The sequence below is a fragment of the Equus quagga genome, chromosome 11, assembly GCF_021613505.1.
Source record: "Equus quagga isolate Etosha38 chromosome 11, UCLA_HA_Equagga_1.0, whole genome shotgun sequence".
Classification (NCBI taxonomy): domain Eukaryota; kingdom Metazoa; phylum Chordata; class Mammalia; order Perissodactyla; family Equidae; genus Equus; species Equus quagga.
Genome location: NC_060277.1, coordinates 22,317,556 through 22,337,523, shown reverse-complemented (window position 1 = coordinate 22,337,523; position 19,968 = coordinate 22,317,556). Strand labels below are relative to the sequence as shown.

At 39.9% G+C, this 19,968-nt stretch overlaps 1 protein-coding gene across 2 annotated transcripts in view; it reads right to left on the bottom strand.

Annotated features, from left to right (window-relative positions):
• The window catches only part of LAMA4 (laminin subunit alpha 4), a 135,019-nt gene that overhangs the window by 40,517 nt on the left and 74,534 nt on the right, over positions 1 to 19,968 (bottom strand). For both annotated transcript variants that reach the window (XM_046675768.1, XM_046675769.1), the window contains exons 10-15: positions 18,929 to 19,096; positions 17,210 to 17,403; positions 13,204 to 13,320; positions 7,434 to 7,582; positions 3,910 to 4,051; positions 3,217 to 3,313 (exon numbers count right to left, since the gene is read on the bottom strand). In XM_046675768.1, the coding sequence (XP_046531724.1) occupies positions 3,217 to 3,313; positions 3,910 to 4,051; positions 7,434 to 7,582; positions 13,204 to 13,320; positions 17,210 to 17,403; positions 18,929 to 19,096 (867 nt within the window). The remainder of the gene's footprint in view (positions 1 to 3,216; positions 3,314 to 3,909; positions 4,052 to 7,433; positions 7,583 to 13,203; positions 13,321 to 17,209; positions 17,404 to 18,928; positions 19,097 to 19,968) is intronic.

Genomic DNA, 19,968 nt, shown 5'->3' with positions numbered 1-19,968 from the left:
TATGCTTGCTGAATATTATTTTATTATTCTTTATGAGATTATGGAAGGTTCCTTCTATTCCTGAATTCTTTTTTTAAACATGAAAGGGTATTGAGTTTTGTTAAATGATTTTCCTGTATGTAGTGAGATGATCATATGAATTTTCTTTTATATTCTGTAAATGTGGTGAATTACCATTGATGTTTTAAATGTTAAACTATCCTTGAAATCCTGAAATAAATTCAACTTGATCACATATTACCATCTCTATGTATGATAAACTTGATTTGTTAATGTCTTGATTAGGATTTTCACATCTCTATTTACGAAAGAATTTGGCTTATAATTTTCCCTTTTTATAATGTCTTTACCAGGCTTTGGTATCTAAGTTGCATTGGTTTCATAGAACAAGTTAGAGAATATTTCCTCTTTTTCTATCTTCTGGAAGAGTTTATAAACGAGTGATGTTATTTCTTATTTAAATTTTGGAAGAATTTACTGATGAAGTCATCTGAGCCCTGAGATTTCTTTGTGGGAAGGATTTAATTACTGATTAAATTTATTATACATATGTATGTAGGTACAGTTCTATCAGATTTTCTATTTCTTCATGTATCGGTTTTCATAAATAGGTTTTTTTCCTTTTTTTTAAACCTGTTTTATTTACACACCATCCTTTTCTCCCCCAATTTGTTTTTTGAGGAAGATTAGCCCTGAGCTAACATCCACCGCCAATCCTCTTCTTTTTGCTGAGGAAGATTGGCCCTGAGCTAACATCCGTGCCCATCTTCCTCTGGTAAATAGCTTTTTTCTAAAAAAAATTATTCTTGAAAATGTATTTGTAGCACAGTCTTTATACTAGGGTTATCTTGGAGCAAATCCAAACAAGTCACGATGTAATATCTTGCCATCTGAACTGAAGGATCAACTTTCCCAAGAATTCTTTGTTTCTGTTAGTGCTGTACTTACTTCTAAAGCATCAGGAAATGTATGCTTCTTGACAAATAGAAAAATAATTTCTTCACTTCCCATTATACTTTTCTCTTTCTCTCCAATGGGCTCGTGAGCATATCCTCTCCCATGGTGGACTTTCTCTGTTCCACTGTAAGGTCTTAGTGTGCTCGGCCTCTTGTTCCATTATTTTTTCTCCATACTTATGTATAAAATGGATATACAATGCGTGGTGCTTGGTTGATTCTGTCACCAAGTACAATGTAAGCAAAGTACAAACACTTCTTTCTTATTTCCTCTGGGTAGTGTGGAATTTCCCAGAATTCAAGGAGGGACTTAAATATACTTTGTAGTTGTATTGCACCCTCTCTCCCTCTTTTAGTTTCAATTTTTTAATATTGTGATACAAACAATATTTTCTGATTTTCCTTTTGGGTTTTGTCACCACAAAAAACACTGGCTGATATACTGAGAAAGGATATATTTAACTCTATATTTGGAACACTTGATAGAAATAAGAGAAAGAAAATCTATTTTGGGCTGGATGTTTATAAGAAGAAATGTTTCATAAAAAGTGTGTCCTATTTGGAACTTATTGTCCTATGTAAGCACTTTTTCATTTTACAAATAAATTCATAGAAGATTCCTTTAAATAGCAGCTTCCTGAGTTTATTATGGATTGTTAGCTATTTGATATAGATAATGAAGAAAAGGAAAGTTGGGAAATAAAGATTACTGATCATCAAAAGTCATTAGGAAATGAACCAACAGTAATCTGAAATTATAATGTAACTCAATAGATGAATATGGTTGAATTTGAAAATCTGAATTTAAATTACAATCATGTGTATTGTCTACAGGGAGGCAACTTCTGAGCCACGCAGTCCTAACGCCTCATCACGGCCCCTTTTTTGAATAAATATAAGAAGGGATTTAACCAAACAAGATAAGGAAACAGGCGACCAGATCTGCAAAATATTCAGAGACCAATGCAGAGAGATTTATCTGGACATAAAATATAGAACTTTGAAGAGAAATCATCCCCAGAATAGAAAGGTTGCTTTCAGGAGGTCCAATAACTCAAAAATGACAAAATTGAGAAAAGACATTGCAAATTATCAAGGAGAATAAAGTACTGAAGACACTGCATCATGAAGACCCACAGATTCTGGTCTTCGCATCATAAGAAAGAAAAGCAATGCATAGATATGGCAATATTTATTTTAAAATATTTTACTATTAATATTCTAATTCTTTACTGCTAATATTCTAATTCTCTTCCAAAGAATATGTTAAAAATTAGGCCTATATAATAAATTAATTAGAATAAAGAAACTTAATAGCATTTTTATCACCTTTGTTTGACCAGAAAACATAAAATTACAGTTGCTTTATGGCAACTAAATAGTTAAATAGTCTGCATATGAAAAAAATGCATTTATTTTCTATATATGGTGGCTTTTTGTAAAAAAAAAGAAAACACACAGTTAGACATGAGATTAATTGCTTTGATAAAATTAAGTGAAGTTTTCAGTTGCAAACTTGGTCTTTGTTTTTAGGTGGTAGTTAGAAGTTAGCTGGATAATGGATTTCCAACCTCATTAGTCAATGCTGGAATATCCTTAAGAATGAGTTCATTACCACAGAGAAGAATAATGTTTAGTGAAATTCTTAGTCACTTCAATTGTTTCTACAAGTAATTCACAAGGTTCAAAATGGACTAAAATGATTTCACTTTCATTTTTTCCTCCTTCTCCCACTCCTAGATGTGCCTGCTTTAGCAGACGCAAACACTAGCCTTTGGAAGTGCTTCTTTCCATACGGTCATTGGGCTTGTCCTAAATATAGTAAACTCGTAGAATGCAAACTACAAGAAAGTGCAAATAGTCAGACGGCTTTTTGGTACCAGATCCTCCAAACTCGCACAGTGATGAACCATCCCTTCACAGGTCATTGCGGGTAAAATTTTAAATGACCTTCTGAACTGTCCCAGAAAGATTAAATTATGTGCAATATAGTTTTAGTGTCAAGTGTATTTTATGGTATGACCTCTTTGAAAATTGGTATTTATGGTAAGTTTCTATTAATTAGCCAATTTGATTAGCAAGAATATCCACCGTACGTTTCCCTACATTGAATTATTTTTAAATCACAATTTATTTCAAAGTATGTAATCTTTGCTTTTTTATACTTGACCTTCCTATCTCTGTCTATGTGCAGAACTACTGCCTGAAAGGAGGGAACAGCAATAAATCAGAAGGAAGATAGGAAAGTGAAGATATTTACTAGAATCTGCCCTCGCTCGCAGTTCTCTTGCTTGATGGAGGAGATTCTCGCTTTCATCTTTATGGTAAATGATCTGGGTATCAATGCCGCTCACAGCCTAAGAAGGAACAGGGTGGAGAGAGTAAGAATGACAGCAGAAGGCCATTTCATGGCTTTAGGATTTCAACGACACAGTTTATCTGCCAAACACCTAGCAAAATTCATACCGCTGCATTTTCATAGCTCAAAATCAGGGTCAGATGTGAACATCAGACAATAACGTCCTTGGCATTTTCAAGATAAATGTTTTTGGAGGAAAATTCAGGGAACCAAGAATAGTGCCTGGCCAAGGTCCTGCCAAAGTGCTTGTCATGTAGAAGCCACTCAATAAATAATTTCTTAGATGAAAAAATATGAATACATGCGTAAAGCATTTTTGTTATCATCAGGATTAGTCAAATGTGTTCTACTCGGGGATTGTGGCTTAAGAAAGCTGTCAAATGAACTGGCATTTGCTGACTGGAGCATGGCACATCTTGAAGAACTTGCACAACTGAAACTTCATAACATAAGTAAAACGATTTTTTCTTAGTTCCCCAGCCCTTTCTGCCATTTATATTATGTAGGAAGCTCAAGAGAGGATTTTGCAAACAGAAATGTCATAAGCTGGGAAAAGCAACATATAAACAAACTTTAAAGTAAGGGAATACTCACGTCGTAAATCCGGTCAGTGATGTTCAAAGCCAATTCTGCTGTTTCGTTGGCTTCACTAACATAATTGGCAATATTTTCATAGACATTTGAAGCTTCCAAAGCCTTCTGTACCAGCCCATTTGTATCCGAACTGTGCAAATTCCTGTTAATGAACAAACCTGTCATTATTTCTCCCTCTTATCTCTTTGGGAAATGGGGCTACATTCAGAACTTGATTTTAATACTCCTGGGACCACAGGGACTTCCTTCTTGTTATTCAGTCACCTGGCTTGGCAAGGCTTTCCCAAACTGCCTTTCCTAGGAGCACATCTTTGCATTCCTCTGCCTTTGGTATCCCCACGACTTCACTCCATTTTGGCTCCATGACAGCTGCCTGCCTGGCAGGAGCCACGGGCAAAGAGAATGATGATTTAAAAACAGCCCTCTGCACCTCTTCAAGCAAGAGTTTGTTTATGCGGTGGCAGACAGGCAGAGGAACCAACCCACAATGGTCCCCACCTAGTATTTACCCAAATCAGCATTGCTATGCCCTTTCCATGAAAGAAACCAATGCTCCCAGAGAGGGTGCAGAACCTCAGCATGGGGCTAAGTATTAGCTGCTTTCTATTTATTCAACCTTATTGTTCTCTTTTCTTCACTTTATATGACAGATCCTATTTTTCTTTCAGAAGGGGAGTAACACTCACTGAGCATCTATGTGCAGATGCTGGGCAGCCCCGTTCCATATGTTATGTCCTTAATTTTTACCAGACCCATGACGTGGCCATTGTTATTCCCTTTTCATAAAAGGAACTGAGGCTCTGAGAAGGGGCACATAGCTTGCCCAGGGCACATGTTGTTAAGGTCTCTCTCACTGCTGGGGCCCAGTTGCCTCCCGTAAGGGTACAGCCCCACTCAAGCCCAACCGCACCCCTGCCCTGTACACCATGTTCTCTTGCCTTTAATCCTTTCCAGCCTCTATAAGGTTGACCTAACATTTATTGAGTACCCATCATGCAGTGGGCACTCACATAGCGGCTGACAACAGTAACGGCCTCTGAGGATTGATGTGAAGTACGACAGGGATAAAATACGTGGAATGCCTGGCATCATGCCTGGCATCCAGTAATCACCACGGTCTATTATTATGCCTAAACTATTTCCTGAACTGGAATTTCAAACTGTATGTGTAGCCACACAATAATTCATATTATTGACATATACTTCTTTCTCTATGATATAAACTCTACTTTCTCCTTCTGCAGCTCATCTTAAATCCTTTGTCTTGATTTTATTCAGTCTTAAATCCACCAGCTCCATCTTTTTTTCTCAGTTCCAAACACTGCTGACTAGAATCATTTAATTCATGTATAACTTCTAGAAGTTTCTCTGTGACCCAATATGTGACATTGCATATCCCATGCTGGCTCATCACTTCAAACTGCCCTGACCCATTGTGCTCAGTCAATTGTTTCTCAACCTCCTCCATCGAGTTTCAGTCGCTGTATGCTCTCTTAGGCTCAGAGCGACTTCCTCTGTGTTTTCATTTTATTCTTTTTTAAATCAGAAGAAAAAAATGAGGATACTAATAATAATTACATTAGTCTTTATATTGTTGCAATCATGAAATACAAGTTTTGATTTTTTTTTGAGGAAGATTAGCTCTGAGCTAACATCAGCTGCCAATCCTCCTCTTTTTTTTTTCTTTTTCCTTTTGCTGAGGAAGATTGGCCCTGGGCTAACATCTGTACTCATCTTCCTCTATTTTATATGTGGGATGCCTGTCACAGCATGGCTTGATAAGCAGTATGTAGGTCCAGCGCCTGGGATCCGAACCGGCAAACTCCGGGCTACCAAAACGGAGTGTGTGAACTTAACTGCTGTGCCACTGGGCTGGCCCCAATTTTTGACGTTTTTATAGAGGAAGGGGCCCACTGAAGCAAAAGTGCCTAAGGCTCACAAAAGTCATCATGCAGCCCTGCTCTGCCCAGGTAATTCTGATGCAAGTACGGGCTACTTGTTCCTCCCTACATCCCTTTGTTCCTAGAAATGGCTCAGAAATTAAATCTGAGGAAGTTTTAATAGAAAGGGATAAAATGTTACAAATGTGTATTAATATTTTTAATTTTTCTGGCTAGAGTGGTAAGGAGATGTACCAAAGAGCTTGAAACAAAGCCATTATTACTTTGTTTTTATTACTGGGCACAAAACAGGTACTACGTCAATATAACAATATGATTTACATCTATCTCTGTTTGAGATATGCAAATCACTGGTTATACCAGACGGATGTTGAAGAATATTCACATTTGAAAGGGAAGACATCTATTAACGTGGATGTTTCCCTGAATATATTTAGTCAGAAATATCCTAAACACAAAAGGGGCCTCAAGGTGATTGATGGTCTGGTCAAGTTTCACGCAAAGCTGGAGTAATTTCCTTAGAACTGTGCTAGCACACTGTTGGCTGCAGGGGGGCATTTAGAAAAGATAGGTGTTGGGATCCCAATCAATGAGACATGGTTACTAAAATGACAAAAGAACAATGAAGACAGCCACAGGATGGATCTCAGAAACAATATTCTGTCAATTCAGTAGATTAACAAAAACAATATTTTATCCAAGCTCCATTTTATTGGCTTGTTCAAAATGCATTTCCTGGGAGCATGACACTGAGCTGGATATTACACCATCTCACACATCAAGATTCTATGTGACATCCATTTCTCTCTTTCTCTCAATTTTCAGGAGATTTGGAAAGATATTTGAAAATTTTTGGCAGTTGGGAATAAAAAGGTGATTTAAGTTTTGAATAGAACTTAATATTGGTTCTTATTTTATTCATGACCTTTACTGATCTTCGTTTCTAATTGCCAGATTTGTAGTCTTTCTCTATAATTATCTCATTATTTACCTATTATTTCAGGGTCATGAATTCAATTCCAATCTTTCAGTACATTTCAATTAACATTAATTGAGCTCCCAAGGGTATGTGACTCTCTTCTAGATGCTGCGAGGAAAATTGTCAATTGAATTTCTCTTAACAAGTGTTGAAATCAAATAGTTCCTGCGGGGCACCGTGGAGTGTCTAGATAGAGGATTTACTGGAAGTCACTTGCATTGCCAGCTTCCAAGCAGCTTTACTTAGGACGCTTGAGCGTGGAAAGCTAATGCCGTCTATGAAATAAATAGTTAATGATGATAGATTTAGACCTTGTAACAGGGTCTGATTTGCTTGACAATACTTTGTGCAGCAGTTGTGGCCCTGAGCAGAATGCATTGGGTCATCCTATTCCTAATTGTGGAACAGAACTCCCTCACCCCCAACACAGTTTTCCAATCTGAAAGAAATCAAAAAAACTATCTCCCCGAAGCAATAAACAATGATTGGCTCTGACCAACCAACCAACAAATAAACAAATGAGAAAACCCTACCCTCTAACCAACCTGTAACATTTTATCCCAGTGACTCTGTCTCGCAAAATTAAATAAAAATAACTTAGTCACCCTATGCAGATCTTTGCATTTCTAAAACCAGGATGTTACCTGCTCAGCTCATCAGCCTCCTGTTGAAGGTTCCGTGCATGGTCAACAGCTTCCTGGACTAAATCATGACTGAGGTTACTTAAGTTGGATAGTTTTCCTTGTAGTTCATTTTTGGCTCCATCTATTTCGGCATAAATCCCTGATGCATTCTAAGAAAATATTTAAAAAAATGAATTGAATTTAGAGGCATTCAAAATATTTTTCCCAGGGAGCACCAGAAGATAATCTCTATTCTTCCTTATTATGAAGTTTAGTAAATTTCCGGCCAAGTCTATTTGAGTCTAAAATACTATAAGTTGATATTTCTCTATTTCTCTCACATCTTCAGCTCCTTCTCTACTGATTGCTTTCCTAGCTTTCAGAAATGCTCTGCCATCTCCCATCTGAAAAGAAAATAAAACTAAACTAAATTAAATAAAAACACTCTATTATCCACATCTCCCTACTTACTCTATTTTTCTATTCCCTTCATAGCAAAATATCTCCAAAAAAAAGATGTTTATGCATCTGTCTCTATTTCAGCACTTTTTAATTCACCGTTTTAACCTGTTCCAGTTTGCTTTTTACCTCACTATCCCACCAAAACAGAAGTTCACCTCATGATATCTAAGTTACGAGACCTAATGGGCATCGTTCAATTCTCATCTTATCTGACTTCTCAGCTGCATTTCATGTGGTTGACTACTCTCTCTCCGAAACTCACCTGTGACACGACCTCTCTTGGTTTTCAGTCCAACCACAGACCTACGGTCTTTGCTAAAGATCACACAACCGGGCAGATCGATGCTGCTGCAAACCTATGACTTCCACCCTTGGCTGGGCCCTCAGTGCTGAAAGGAAATTTGCTCTCCCAGTCACTCAAATAGTGATTCCAAACATTGTCACCATTCACAAGCCAATAATAATTCCTTTCCCCTCCCCATCTAATTCTAAACAGGTCACCATTCTTTATTTAGAAGACATAAACTAACTTGTTGGGGGGGACCACTTTTTCTGCACCGCTGATGTTCCCTCCTTATGAAGGGAACTCAATAATGAAACTCCAGACTTCTCTGCCCTTTCCTCACTCTGCCCTTGAAAGGGGAAGTGGGTTATTTCACGGGTAAATTTTTGGGGAAAAACTGTACAGGCTCTGCTAATCTCCACCCTTCTGCCTCTTGGGAGCAAGCTGCCAGCAGAGCCCCTGAGTTTCTGGTGTTCCTCCAGAACGAAAGCTGTCCTGGGCGGAACCCCCACACGAACCCTGCAGTGTTGCCTGCCTGGGTGGGCAGATCGGCCTAAAGCTGGGATTGAGTATCAGCAACCTCCCTGGACTCAGAGATGTAAAGCCCCATCCTCAGTTTAGCTGCATCAGAAATAAAGGTGATATTCTTGATCTTCACATAAGCTATTTAATTTATTTTTCAACTTGTTTAGAACTTGGGTGCTGAAAAGGGGTGCTAATTATTGGTAGCCCCCTCAGAGACTCCAACACCAAAAAACAGGAGGTTCCCCAACTTTTTGCTACCATCCTCTGGCCCAACCCCCGAACCCTTATACATACACTAATTTATAGCTACATCTATACACGCATCTTCCGCATATTTTCAGAGGAAAGTGTTCTTTTTCTGTATAAGGCATGCTCCCCTATTTTCTCAGTGGCCCTGTTTTCCGTTCTTGCTTCCTAGCTACTGGCTCTTTTTAGATGTAAACATGCCCGAGTTCCTCTTATGAACAAGCAAACAAACAAACAAAACCTATTCTGTGACTCTAGCCTCCCTTCCAACTTGTCTTGTGTTGATGCACTGCACTCCACAGAAATGGTCCTTGCCAAGGTCCCCAATGTCTGATGCCATATTGCCAGATCCATTTGACACTTTTCTTTCCTTATTTACTAGATCTATCTCTGGTTTGTGACAGTGTTGGGCACTGTCTTTGCCTTAACCCTCTCTTTTGCCAGCTTCTGTGATGCTGCTCTCCCCTGTCTGCTATTTCACTGGCCAGGAAAGGGACCTTGAAAGCTGGTGTTCCTCAGGGCTTGACTCAGCCCTTTCCCCTCTGAATGATCCAACTCATCTCTCTGAGCCCAGTCCTTTAGTCTTCCAGTCCATTCTCCATCATCCTGCAGGAATGGTGATCTTTCTATTAAGCATATCTGATCATGTTATTTCCCTTCTCAAAATCAGCCAACTGCTTTGTAGGAACAAATCCAATTACCTAGCTGGCTCCATCAACTAACCCCTCCTCTCTCACCAATCCCATCACTTCTCATCACATCCCACTGCATCCCATGGTCCAACCCTGACTAACTGATGTTTTAATGCTCCATAATTTGTTCTGGTCCCTGTGCCTTTTCACACTCTATTGTCTCCTTCTGGAATAACTTTTCTTTCTTTTCTTTCTGATCATCTGGAAAGCTTCTACTCATCCTTCCAAATTCAGCTCAAATACCACTTCATTAAGGAAGGCATCCATCCCTAACCTGTCCAGGGTGAGTTCAGTGTTACCACGTATTTCTATTATTTATATACTACGCTACTCTATAATCATTTTACACGACTATTCCACCCACCAGATTAATGATCTTAGAGAGCAGGAACTGTGTTTAATTTATTTTTGTATTCCCAGAATGTAGCACACCTCCTAGTACAGAGGGTTTACTTTTATGGAGACAGTCTTGAGCCTCTAGCTGTTTGGTCATCTGGGGAACAACACTTTAAAAAAAATTGTATTTAATTGTATAAGCGGAAAAAATGCCACGGACATTCCACCTTTGCTCATTAATTCATTAAACAAATATTCATTGTGTGCCCAGTACGTGGCAGGCACTCTTTTAGGAGAGAGAATACATAGTGATGGACACAGTCTCTCCTCTCAAGGAATTTAGTGGGAAGATACAGACATTAAAAAAGCGATCAAATAAGTGAACAAGCTAATTTCTGGGAGTAAAATCTATTTTGAATAAAATACAATAGGTAGGATGGGTTGGAGAGTGATTGAGGGTAAGAGCCCCACTTGGGTTGAATGTTCACAAGGACACTAACCATTTGAAGATCTGAGGACAGCATGTGCAAAGGTCCTGATGCAAGCAAAAGTATGGTGTGTTTGAAAACCAGGAGGAGTTGGAGTGTAACAGAGAGGAGTGGGCTGGTGGGTAATGAGTGAGGGAGAGGGTGGAGAATGAGGTCAGAGGAGTGGACTGGAGTAGGGTCACTTGGGGCCTCAGGGCCCAGAGTAAAATGAGCTTCTGTCTTACTTTAAATGTCACTGGAAGTTTTATGTGGGAGAAATAATGTGATCTGATTATGTTTTTAGGAGATTGTTTGGCTATTGCATAGAGAATGGGTCTTGAGAGGCAAGAGTGAACACAAATGGATCAGTAGGAGCCTCTTACGGCATCTACGCTGGGGATGAGGCAGCCTGGATAAGGAGTAGCAGCAGAGATGAGGGCAGTAGTGAGAAATTAGGATTCCTTTTGGAGGGAGGGCCAGCAGGTCTTGCTGAAATGGGAGTAAGGAGAAAGGAGACATCAAGAATGACTCCAGAGCTTTGATTTGAGCGATCGGATTGCGCCATTTACTGAGATGGGGGGACTAGGGAAAGGGGTTTTATTCAAAATATGCTAAATTGGATGTGACTGTTACACATCTAAGTGGTAGATGAAGTTGTGATTGTGCTACATACCACACTGAGTTCTTACTCGAAAATATCACATAAACATTTGCGTATAAGTTTGGAACTTGGGGAAGGTATCAGAGCTGGAGGTGTACATTGTGGAATCATGCCTATGGCCTTGAAAGTCATGGGATTCAATGAGATCAACCAGGACCAGAATATAAGTAGAAAAGAGGGCCCAGGACTGAGCACTGAGCCATTCACTGTCCAGAGCAGCAATCTACCGACCCAGCGCCAAGTGTGGCCCGAGGCCTGTGATTATATAGCTCCCAGCTAAGAATATTTTTTACATTTTTAAAGAGTTGTAAAAAAATAAAAACAAACAAAAGACAAAGAAGAATAAGGGAGAGCAGTTGTATGTGGCCTGCAGAGCCTAAAATATTTACCACATAGAGAGTGTGCAGAGGCGAAGCTAGCAAAGAAGGCTGGGAAGAAACGGCCAGTGAGGTGGGAGGAGAAGCAGATGAGAGGGATATTGAAGGAGCCAGGATGGAAGCTCTGAATGTTTAAATAAGGAGGGAAGGTTAGTTAGTGGCAAGGCTGAGAAAGCTGAGGCGAGAGAAGCGACCACAGTTAGGTTATGTTGAAGTTGCTGGTGACCTGGACAAGAACAGCCTTGGTAGAATGGCATGGGATCCCATTCAGAGTGGGTTGTGTACAGCAGACAGGGTGGGGCTTGGAAGCAGAACCAGCAACTGTACATGACTCTTGAGATGTTTTGCTGTGAAGCTAAGCAGAGGCATGCGGCAGAGATTAGAGGGCAGGTAAGCAAAGGCTTTTTCTCTTTTCATTTCAATTTTTAAAAGACAGGAGCTGCTAGAACATGTTTGTATGTTGGCAGTAATGATCTAGTAAAGAGTAGGAATTGGATGAACCAGAAGACAGAGGGCACAGTTTTGGGAATGAAACCCTGTAATCCTGTTTTTGAGCCGAGGAAGGATGGCATTCAGAGCATAGGTAGAGGTGACAGGAGAAGGGACCCCTCATTTACTGTAACAGGAAGGAAGGTAGAAATGTGGATAGAGATGCAGGTGGGCTGGTAGAATTTGGGAGGAAGATGTTCCTAATTTTTCAGTGAAGCATGAAGCAAATTCACCAGCTAGACTGATAGAAGGGGAGGTGGGTTTGCCACCTGTCTTGTTGGCTTCTCTGTCATGGCCACGATGCTGGAGATACTTGGGTTTACCGGGATAGGCGGTTAGAATTCTCAGGTGAGTACGGTATGGGAAGAGGTGGGTATGGAAGGTAAGGGTGTTTGCAAAGAATGGTTATATTGATCATTTTAGCTGTTTAAAGAGAAGAGAGGATATGAGAAGAGCAGGATAAATGAGGTGGAGCAGGTCTCCACGTGGCCAGAGAATTGCTGGAGTGGGCATTCCAGAGTAAATGAGCTAAGAGACGGTGCTCAGGGATTTGGGAGGAGATACAGTTGTTGATGACGAGGGCTAGGTATGGCCGTAGGAGGGATAACAAAGGTGGACTGAAGGCAAAAGTTGTTGGACAGGAGAAGTTAAAGGAGGCGGAGGTCTGAGAGTTAGTGGGCTCATCCTTCTGGATTTTGATGTCACCAAGGATAGTGATGGGAGTAGGGATGGAGGGGAAGACAGGAGCTTGGGTGCTGAAGTAGTCAAAGAATGAGATGCTGATCAGATGAGTTTAAAATGATACCCTTTCAAAGGTAATAAAAATGAGCTAAGAAATCAGAAAATTTCTACTTTAAAAATATGACTTATTGATTTTGAATGCCAGTTTTATTAAACACCCAACCTAGGAGTAAAAAGTGAGTGGGATGGATCTAGATCTGCACTTTCATAGAACTTTCTACAATGATATCTGAGCTGTCCAACAGAGTGGCCACTAGCCACACGTGGCGCTATCGAGCACTTGAAATATGGCTAATGCGACTGAAGGATTAAATTTTCAATTTTTTTAAAGCCATTTAAATTTAGATCACTGTACAATGAAAGAAACTGAAAAATTCAGTCTCCTGATCTTATTTTCATAATGCCAGCTAACTTGATAGATTTGAACTGGATTCCATTATTCTTCCGTGACAATGAGCCACTGTTCTAATCTATTATAAACACACACCTAAACAAGTCTCATGTGCGCTTACCTTTATTATATCATCAAATTCTGAGAGGGTCAGACGAGGTGTTGTCAGAGAATCCAAAGACGTCCTCAGAGAAGCGTTCACTCCTTCCATCTGTTCCCTCACTCTCTCGTGCTGTTTCTGCAGGAAGGAAGAGAAGGGAGAGAGGAAGAGATGGTCCCATGAGAGAAAGCGTCAGGGAGAGCAGTAAAGGTCAACTTGCTGTCTTTGCACTCAGGTAAATCTGAGGTCATATCCCAGCCCTTCCACCTAATTGCTGTGTGACTTCGGGGGAATTCTACATCCAATGCTCAGTTTTCTCAATTATGACATGGAGATAACAAAGGGAAGCACCTTGGGAGCTCTGAAGCACTTAGTTATGCTTATTACTTACAACATCATCATCTCAAAGAGCATGAACACTTCAGAGAAGGCCTTTGGCTCTTTTGTCCATAAATGTAAAGTGGGACTGTGGATACAGGATTAAACATAGGATCTAAATTTGCAGTAACTGGAAAATGAATTAATTCCAGAAAGCATTTATCACGTGCTAACTTTAGCACAAAGCACAAATAGCTCATTTGGACAGGAATAAAGCATACACAAACCAATCTTAACGTCCTTTAAAAATTTGTATATGGCCCTATTATCACAGCACAAAATTGTGATCCTGCTTCCTAGCGCTCTGAGCTCTTTATATTAGATGCTCAGACTTTTTGAGGAGGAAAGTTGCCCAACTGCTAATATATTTTTTGGTGAATGCTTTAATTTCTACCTTCACTTTTGGGTTCTAGAAGCAGGCATGCTGTGATTCTGAAGAAATATTATGGAGCTTCAAGCGAGTTCAGAATTTGAAAGCCACACAGAATGAAACTTCAAGAGGGAAAAGTAAAGGACTCATTTTACAACCTGAGTAAAAAATAAGTTGAAGTTAATTTAGAAATGGTAACTTAAATTGAAGTTGAAATGCATAAATTACAGTGTAATTAAGGTATAGAAATAATTGTAGAAGTCTGGAGACAGAAGGACACACTTTAAAACCTTCTAAGTTCGTCTTAATGTTTTTCTTACTTCCTGCAGTCTTTCCTAATTTGGTGGAAAGGAAGATGGAATGCATCTTCTCCCAATACACAGCTGCAGGGGAACACATGGGTCTAAGGACAGAAAAGAATCCCATTTGAACTTCTTCCTAATGCAAGAACATTAAAAAAATCAAGTTCCCCTCAAAATCCATCCAGCTCAATACAGTGACTATAGGGGGTTAATTATTCTTATCTCCCCAAGGAGAGGTAGCTGTACACCTCTACATGAAAGCAATATTTTAAAGCATGTGTGTTAAAGTGTGAAAGGAAGGGAGGGGCAGAATGGTTGGTATTATTTAGCTCTCTCAGGGCACTTTTCCTTGTACAGAGTCTGAGATATGACCCCTTCTGGAAGCTCTTGTATCTGGTCGCCTTAAGGGAAAACAGCCCATACCCTGAAGTCACAGCCAAACTTGAAAACTGTGTGCTAACAGCTCTGCGTGGTACATTCATTTGCAGTAGTTGGAAAATGATACGATTCAAGTTAAAGAGTTTCCCTCCCTTATCATATATTGCATTAGATGAAAGTGCATAAAATTAGCTGTGAAACAAAGATATTCCCATAGAAAGATGGTCACTTTGAACAAAAAAATGTTTTGGAAACTAATAATTAAGAAAATGACATAGTACTATTCAGCATGCTTCAGTGTCCATTTCACTATTCAAAAAAATTAAAAAAAAGTCTCCTAATCCTTAAAACAGATCATAGAAACAGTCCCGGGAAGGCAGAGCTCTGGTTTAAGAGAATCCCTAAACAGTGACAGCGCTTCTTAAAGACTGTTTTACCTACACACTTTAAAAATATAGACTCTCATACTCACCTGATAGAGATTTATATCATTCTGTTACTCTTTGGGGTTGAGAACAGGACAGTAAAATAAGTAATGTAATTATTAATTGTGTGGCTACTGTTTGCACACATCAGAATGATTAAACTATGTGGTTATTTTTGGTTTTGTATCAAGATTGGAATTTTAGCATTCTTTTCTAAGCTGTGCTGTAGGTCTAACAGTGAAATGTGAAATTAAAACCCCTAAGTTTAGTTGGGGAGACAGATCCATTAACAGATGATCACAGTACAGACACAGAGATGTATACAAGGCATATTATGGATTGCTGGAGAGGAGTACCTATTAACTTGGGGATGACGGGTCGGCCTCCGGGCAGAGGTGATGCAGGAGTCAAAACTTAAAGGCTGAGCGAGGTTATTCGGGCAAAGGAGAAAAGAAAAAGAAGTCTGCATTCCAGGCAGATGGGATTACCGGTAGTGTGATATTGCCTGAACTGAGGGGAACCGGCAAGTGATGAGGCCAGGGCGGCTAGCCAATCAGAGAGGATCCCATGAGCCACGAGAAAGACCACCGACTATCCTATAGGACAGAGTCTTTCAAATGTTTGTAACCATGACTCACAATAGAAAATGCATTTTCTGTTGCAACCCAGTACATATACATAACTAAAGTATAAATGTGATGAAATCATACCTTACTATAGGTGACAATGCAGTTTGACATTTTCTATTCTATTTCCTTTCTTTTTTCTTTTTAAAAAATGCTGGTTACAACCCTCAAAAATTATTTTATGATTCACTAAATTGTTCACAAGCTGTAGTGTCAAAGCCACTGCTATAGGTTGTAAGGAGAAAATGAAGGATCTTAATAAGAGCAAGAGGTGACTGTCAGAAGTGTGATTTAGGTGGCCCCTCTGGCAGGATGGGGAGGATGGATTGGAAGGGAGTAAGAATGGAGTTAGAGAGAGGAGGAGGCTATTTTGGTTGAGAAATGATGAAGACCCAAACTAGAGAAGTTAAAGAGGAATGGAAAAGAGGGAAGAGAGCTAAAAATATTCTGATGGTAAAATCAGCATGATTCTGTGGTTGACTAGACATGGGAGTGGGAAAAGAGGGAAAATTCAAGAAAAAGGATGAGCCCCAGTAACTCTCTTGAAATCTGCTTGAAGAAATTATTATTTCGCGTTATACTTATAATTTTGTTGTGTAAGATAATCATGCATTTGTTTAACAAAGAATGCTACTCTGACCATTATTATTCTAAAAAACATTGGCTAAGTGATTGCTCCTACTAGAAAATGGTGATGATAAGTGTAATTCACTTTTATTTAGGAAATTTTCCAATGACTTACTGAGAGGTCGCGATGACTGAAAATCAGGGCAGAGAGTCGAATTTAAGTTGGTTTTGCCAACAATAAAAATAAACATAACAATGAATGAATCTGCTCATAGTTGTTTCCCATATTTGACATTGCTTTTTCACTCTAATCTTTATAAATGTGTCCAAAGATGCACATGTCTTTCTATCAGAAGATGACCCCTCTCAGTGGTGGTGATTGTGAGGGCACGTGTTGCTCAGAACAGAAACATGACCATACGAGTTCTCAGCCCTCTAGGTGTGGGCACGCGCAGATCCTGGCCCCATGAGGATGACTGACTCTGCAAGCTATGCTCCCGTCTGGGAATTTTTCTCACCTCCTTGTAATTGTATGACCTTGGCTTGAATTAGACTCCCTATCTCTGCAGCTGCTGACCAGCCGGGCTGTGAGATTTGCTTATCGCGCCTTGCCAACAATTACACGTAGCCTTATAGAAACATGGTTCTGGGCTGCTTTGGAGTTCTTGTGTTCTCAGCCTAAGTTATGCATAGGAATAGCGCATTGCTTACTCAGAACACATCCAAACCCACCAACACAAGGGCCAAGAATCATTGTGTTCTTATCAATGCAAGAGCTAAACAATTATAACGGTTTCAACTTGATTTGACCTGCACACACCTAAATTAGCAAATTACAGTGGCAAAAAATGTACAAGCATTTAAAAAATATGAATATTTAAATGTACCAATATTTTAAAAATTATATACCAACTGTCCCCTCTTGGTATAACTTCATGCTGTCTATGCCTGAAATGCATTTATAGTTTGTGTCCACTCTACCTCGTGGTCCCGCTGCCTGGCTGCTGTGGCTCTGTTCATATCTTCGGCATCCCTGACACGGTCAAGGGCCTGGTCCAGTGACTCCCGGAGGTCTGACAACTTAGCATTGTAGTCGTCCAGCTGCTCCAGGACGACAGGAAACAGAGAGCGAGTATCATTGTACAGCCGCTGCCAACTCTCAGCCTGGCTCAGCACTGGGAAGAAACGGACACAGAAACTCAGGATGGGCTTCCCCTGTCTCCTCCTGTTCCATCCAGCATTTAACAGTGATGCAAACTTGTCAAGCTATGCCTTCTTTAGCAATACAGAGTGAAGCTGTTGTTCGCCAAAAATAGCCTCATCTTTTATATTTGAAGGAAAAATAAATACTATTTTATAGGGTTTGGAAAGCCCTGGAGTACAGTCAGCTAAAAGAAGGGTTTGGTTAGTTTTCCCATCGAGGTCAATAGTGACAATTGTAGGAAAATGATCTAATACAGGTGTTCCTAACCCTTTTTGTGCTGTGGGCCCCTTGGTAATCTACTGAAGCCTTCAGACCCCTTCTTACAATGTATTTTGAAATGCATAAAATAAAATACATAGAATTAAAAAGGAGACTCATATATTAAAAAACAAATTGGTAATATAACAATATATGTGCTTTTTTATTAATGCATTAAATAACAAGGTCTAGAAGTGGGATTAATGACTACTATAATTTTGAATTATTGATGAGCTTAATGTTGTGAGATAACAGCAATAGCTAAAATAGGATTGCAAATCTGTGACCCCTTTTGTTGATTGTGATGATTAAAATGGACACAAATTCTCTGCAACTCTTCTCGTCAAGAGTGTGTCTATTTCTTCACTCCTTGAATCTGGGCTGGTCTTAACCACTGGACTGGATAGGATGCTGTGGAGTTCCAAGCCTGGGCCTCAAGAGACTTTGTCCTTTCCACTCTTCCCCCATGGAAGGCTACTGCCATATGAATAAGCCTGGGCTAGCTTCCTTGAAGGTAAGACCCTACATGGAGGGAGAGACCCAGCCATCCCAGTAAAGGTCCCAGACATGTGAGTGAGCTCAGCCCATGCCACATGGAGCAGGGATGAGCTGTTAAGGTTGAGTTCAGCCCAAATTGTCAACCAATGAAATCATGAGCAGATAGTTATGGTTGCAAATGAATATGTTTGGGGTGGATTGTTAGATAGTAATTGATAACTTATACAGGAACCAAGTCAGAGGTTTGCTAATACTGTTGTGGTTTGATGTTTTCATACATCATTAAAGAAAATGCTAAATTTCCATTGGAGATTAAAAGTCACTCATGGATCTCAGAACGTGAATGTTGCTGGGCTTGCGGCTTTACAGCCTTCTCAACATAATTCTTCTTACTGTGGTTCTGGGAATTGGTTCACCTTAGCCTTACATTCCCTGTTTTATACGTTTTCACCAGCTGCTAAGCCTCTATTTCTTCTTCTCAGGGGTCAAAATTCTGTAGATTCCTTGTGGAATCTCAGTTGTTTCTCAAGGGCTCACAGTTGGGCTTGGATCTAAAAATCTCCGTCCTGTAAGTCAAGTTGTCCTGAATGACTCCCTGAGGTCACGTCTAAGTTCTAAAATAGGTCTGAATATTGGGAATTGGTTGCCTTGGGTAAATGTTTCCCTGTGGCTGGATGTCTTCTCCTGGACCCACAAAGAAAGCAGACGTGTGCTGGGTGCTAGGAGTTGAATACACCTACGTTCATGGGCTTCGTCTGCCTCCTCATCCACTAGCTCCCGTTGAGTGAAGAATGGTTGACGGCGTCTAATCTCCTCAAGCATCTTCTGGGCCAACACCAGCTTCTCAGAGATCTCCTCAGAGCTAAGTTCCTGCTCCTCCCCATAATAGAGCATCTTGCTATTGATCTCTGAAAGGAAGGACACAGTGATTGAAGGCAGCAGGCAGAGATGTCTGGGAATTTTATAGTGATGCCACTCAAATCACATGCAATTGAGGACAAAGGACCAGGCTGCTCCTAAAATGGAAAGAGAATCTCAGTCAAAGACAGCACACTGATGTTCACACTGTGAATACTGGTGTCAGCATCGGAGGTCATCATGTACTCCAGGGAGGAGTAAAATCTGAGGAAACTGCTCTGCTTCCCATTTGGTGTCTTCAGAATGGGAATGGGATGAATACAAAGCCTGCCCTGACTTCAGCTGCATCTGGTTTCCACATAATTCTAGAACGTTAATATCTAAGGCACACAAATCTGGGGTCTTTGATCAGCTTTTTATATAAAATATGTAACCTGGAGACAATGTTCTGAGGTATGCCCTGTCATATGTAGAATGTGCTGGAGGTATTAATTGTATTTTAGCTGAGGATCTGACCAAAGCTCTAAGCCCAAATGAGAGTATATCAATAGTTGTTCAAGTGAGTCTTTCAGACTATTCTGCAGACTAGGTATAAAATAGAGGTTTGTTATAGTATGATGTGAATTTTTGCTCATTTATATATATGTGTGTGTATATATATACACATACACACATATATATGTATTGCAATTACTATTTGCTTTCTGTAGCATGACTGCTTGTCAATATTGCGCCATTTTGACTCTGGGTCATTTTCACCCAACCTTCATGAGTAGGATGGAGAATTTTAGAATTGGAGGGACTGCTGAGGCTCAGAAGGACTAGATGAGTTGTCTAAATATTAGCAAAGCTGAGTCGTTCGCTGACTCCCTCTTCCTCCTACACATGACCAGAGGAAAGTTATGTAATTGCCACCTTGTCC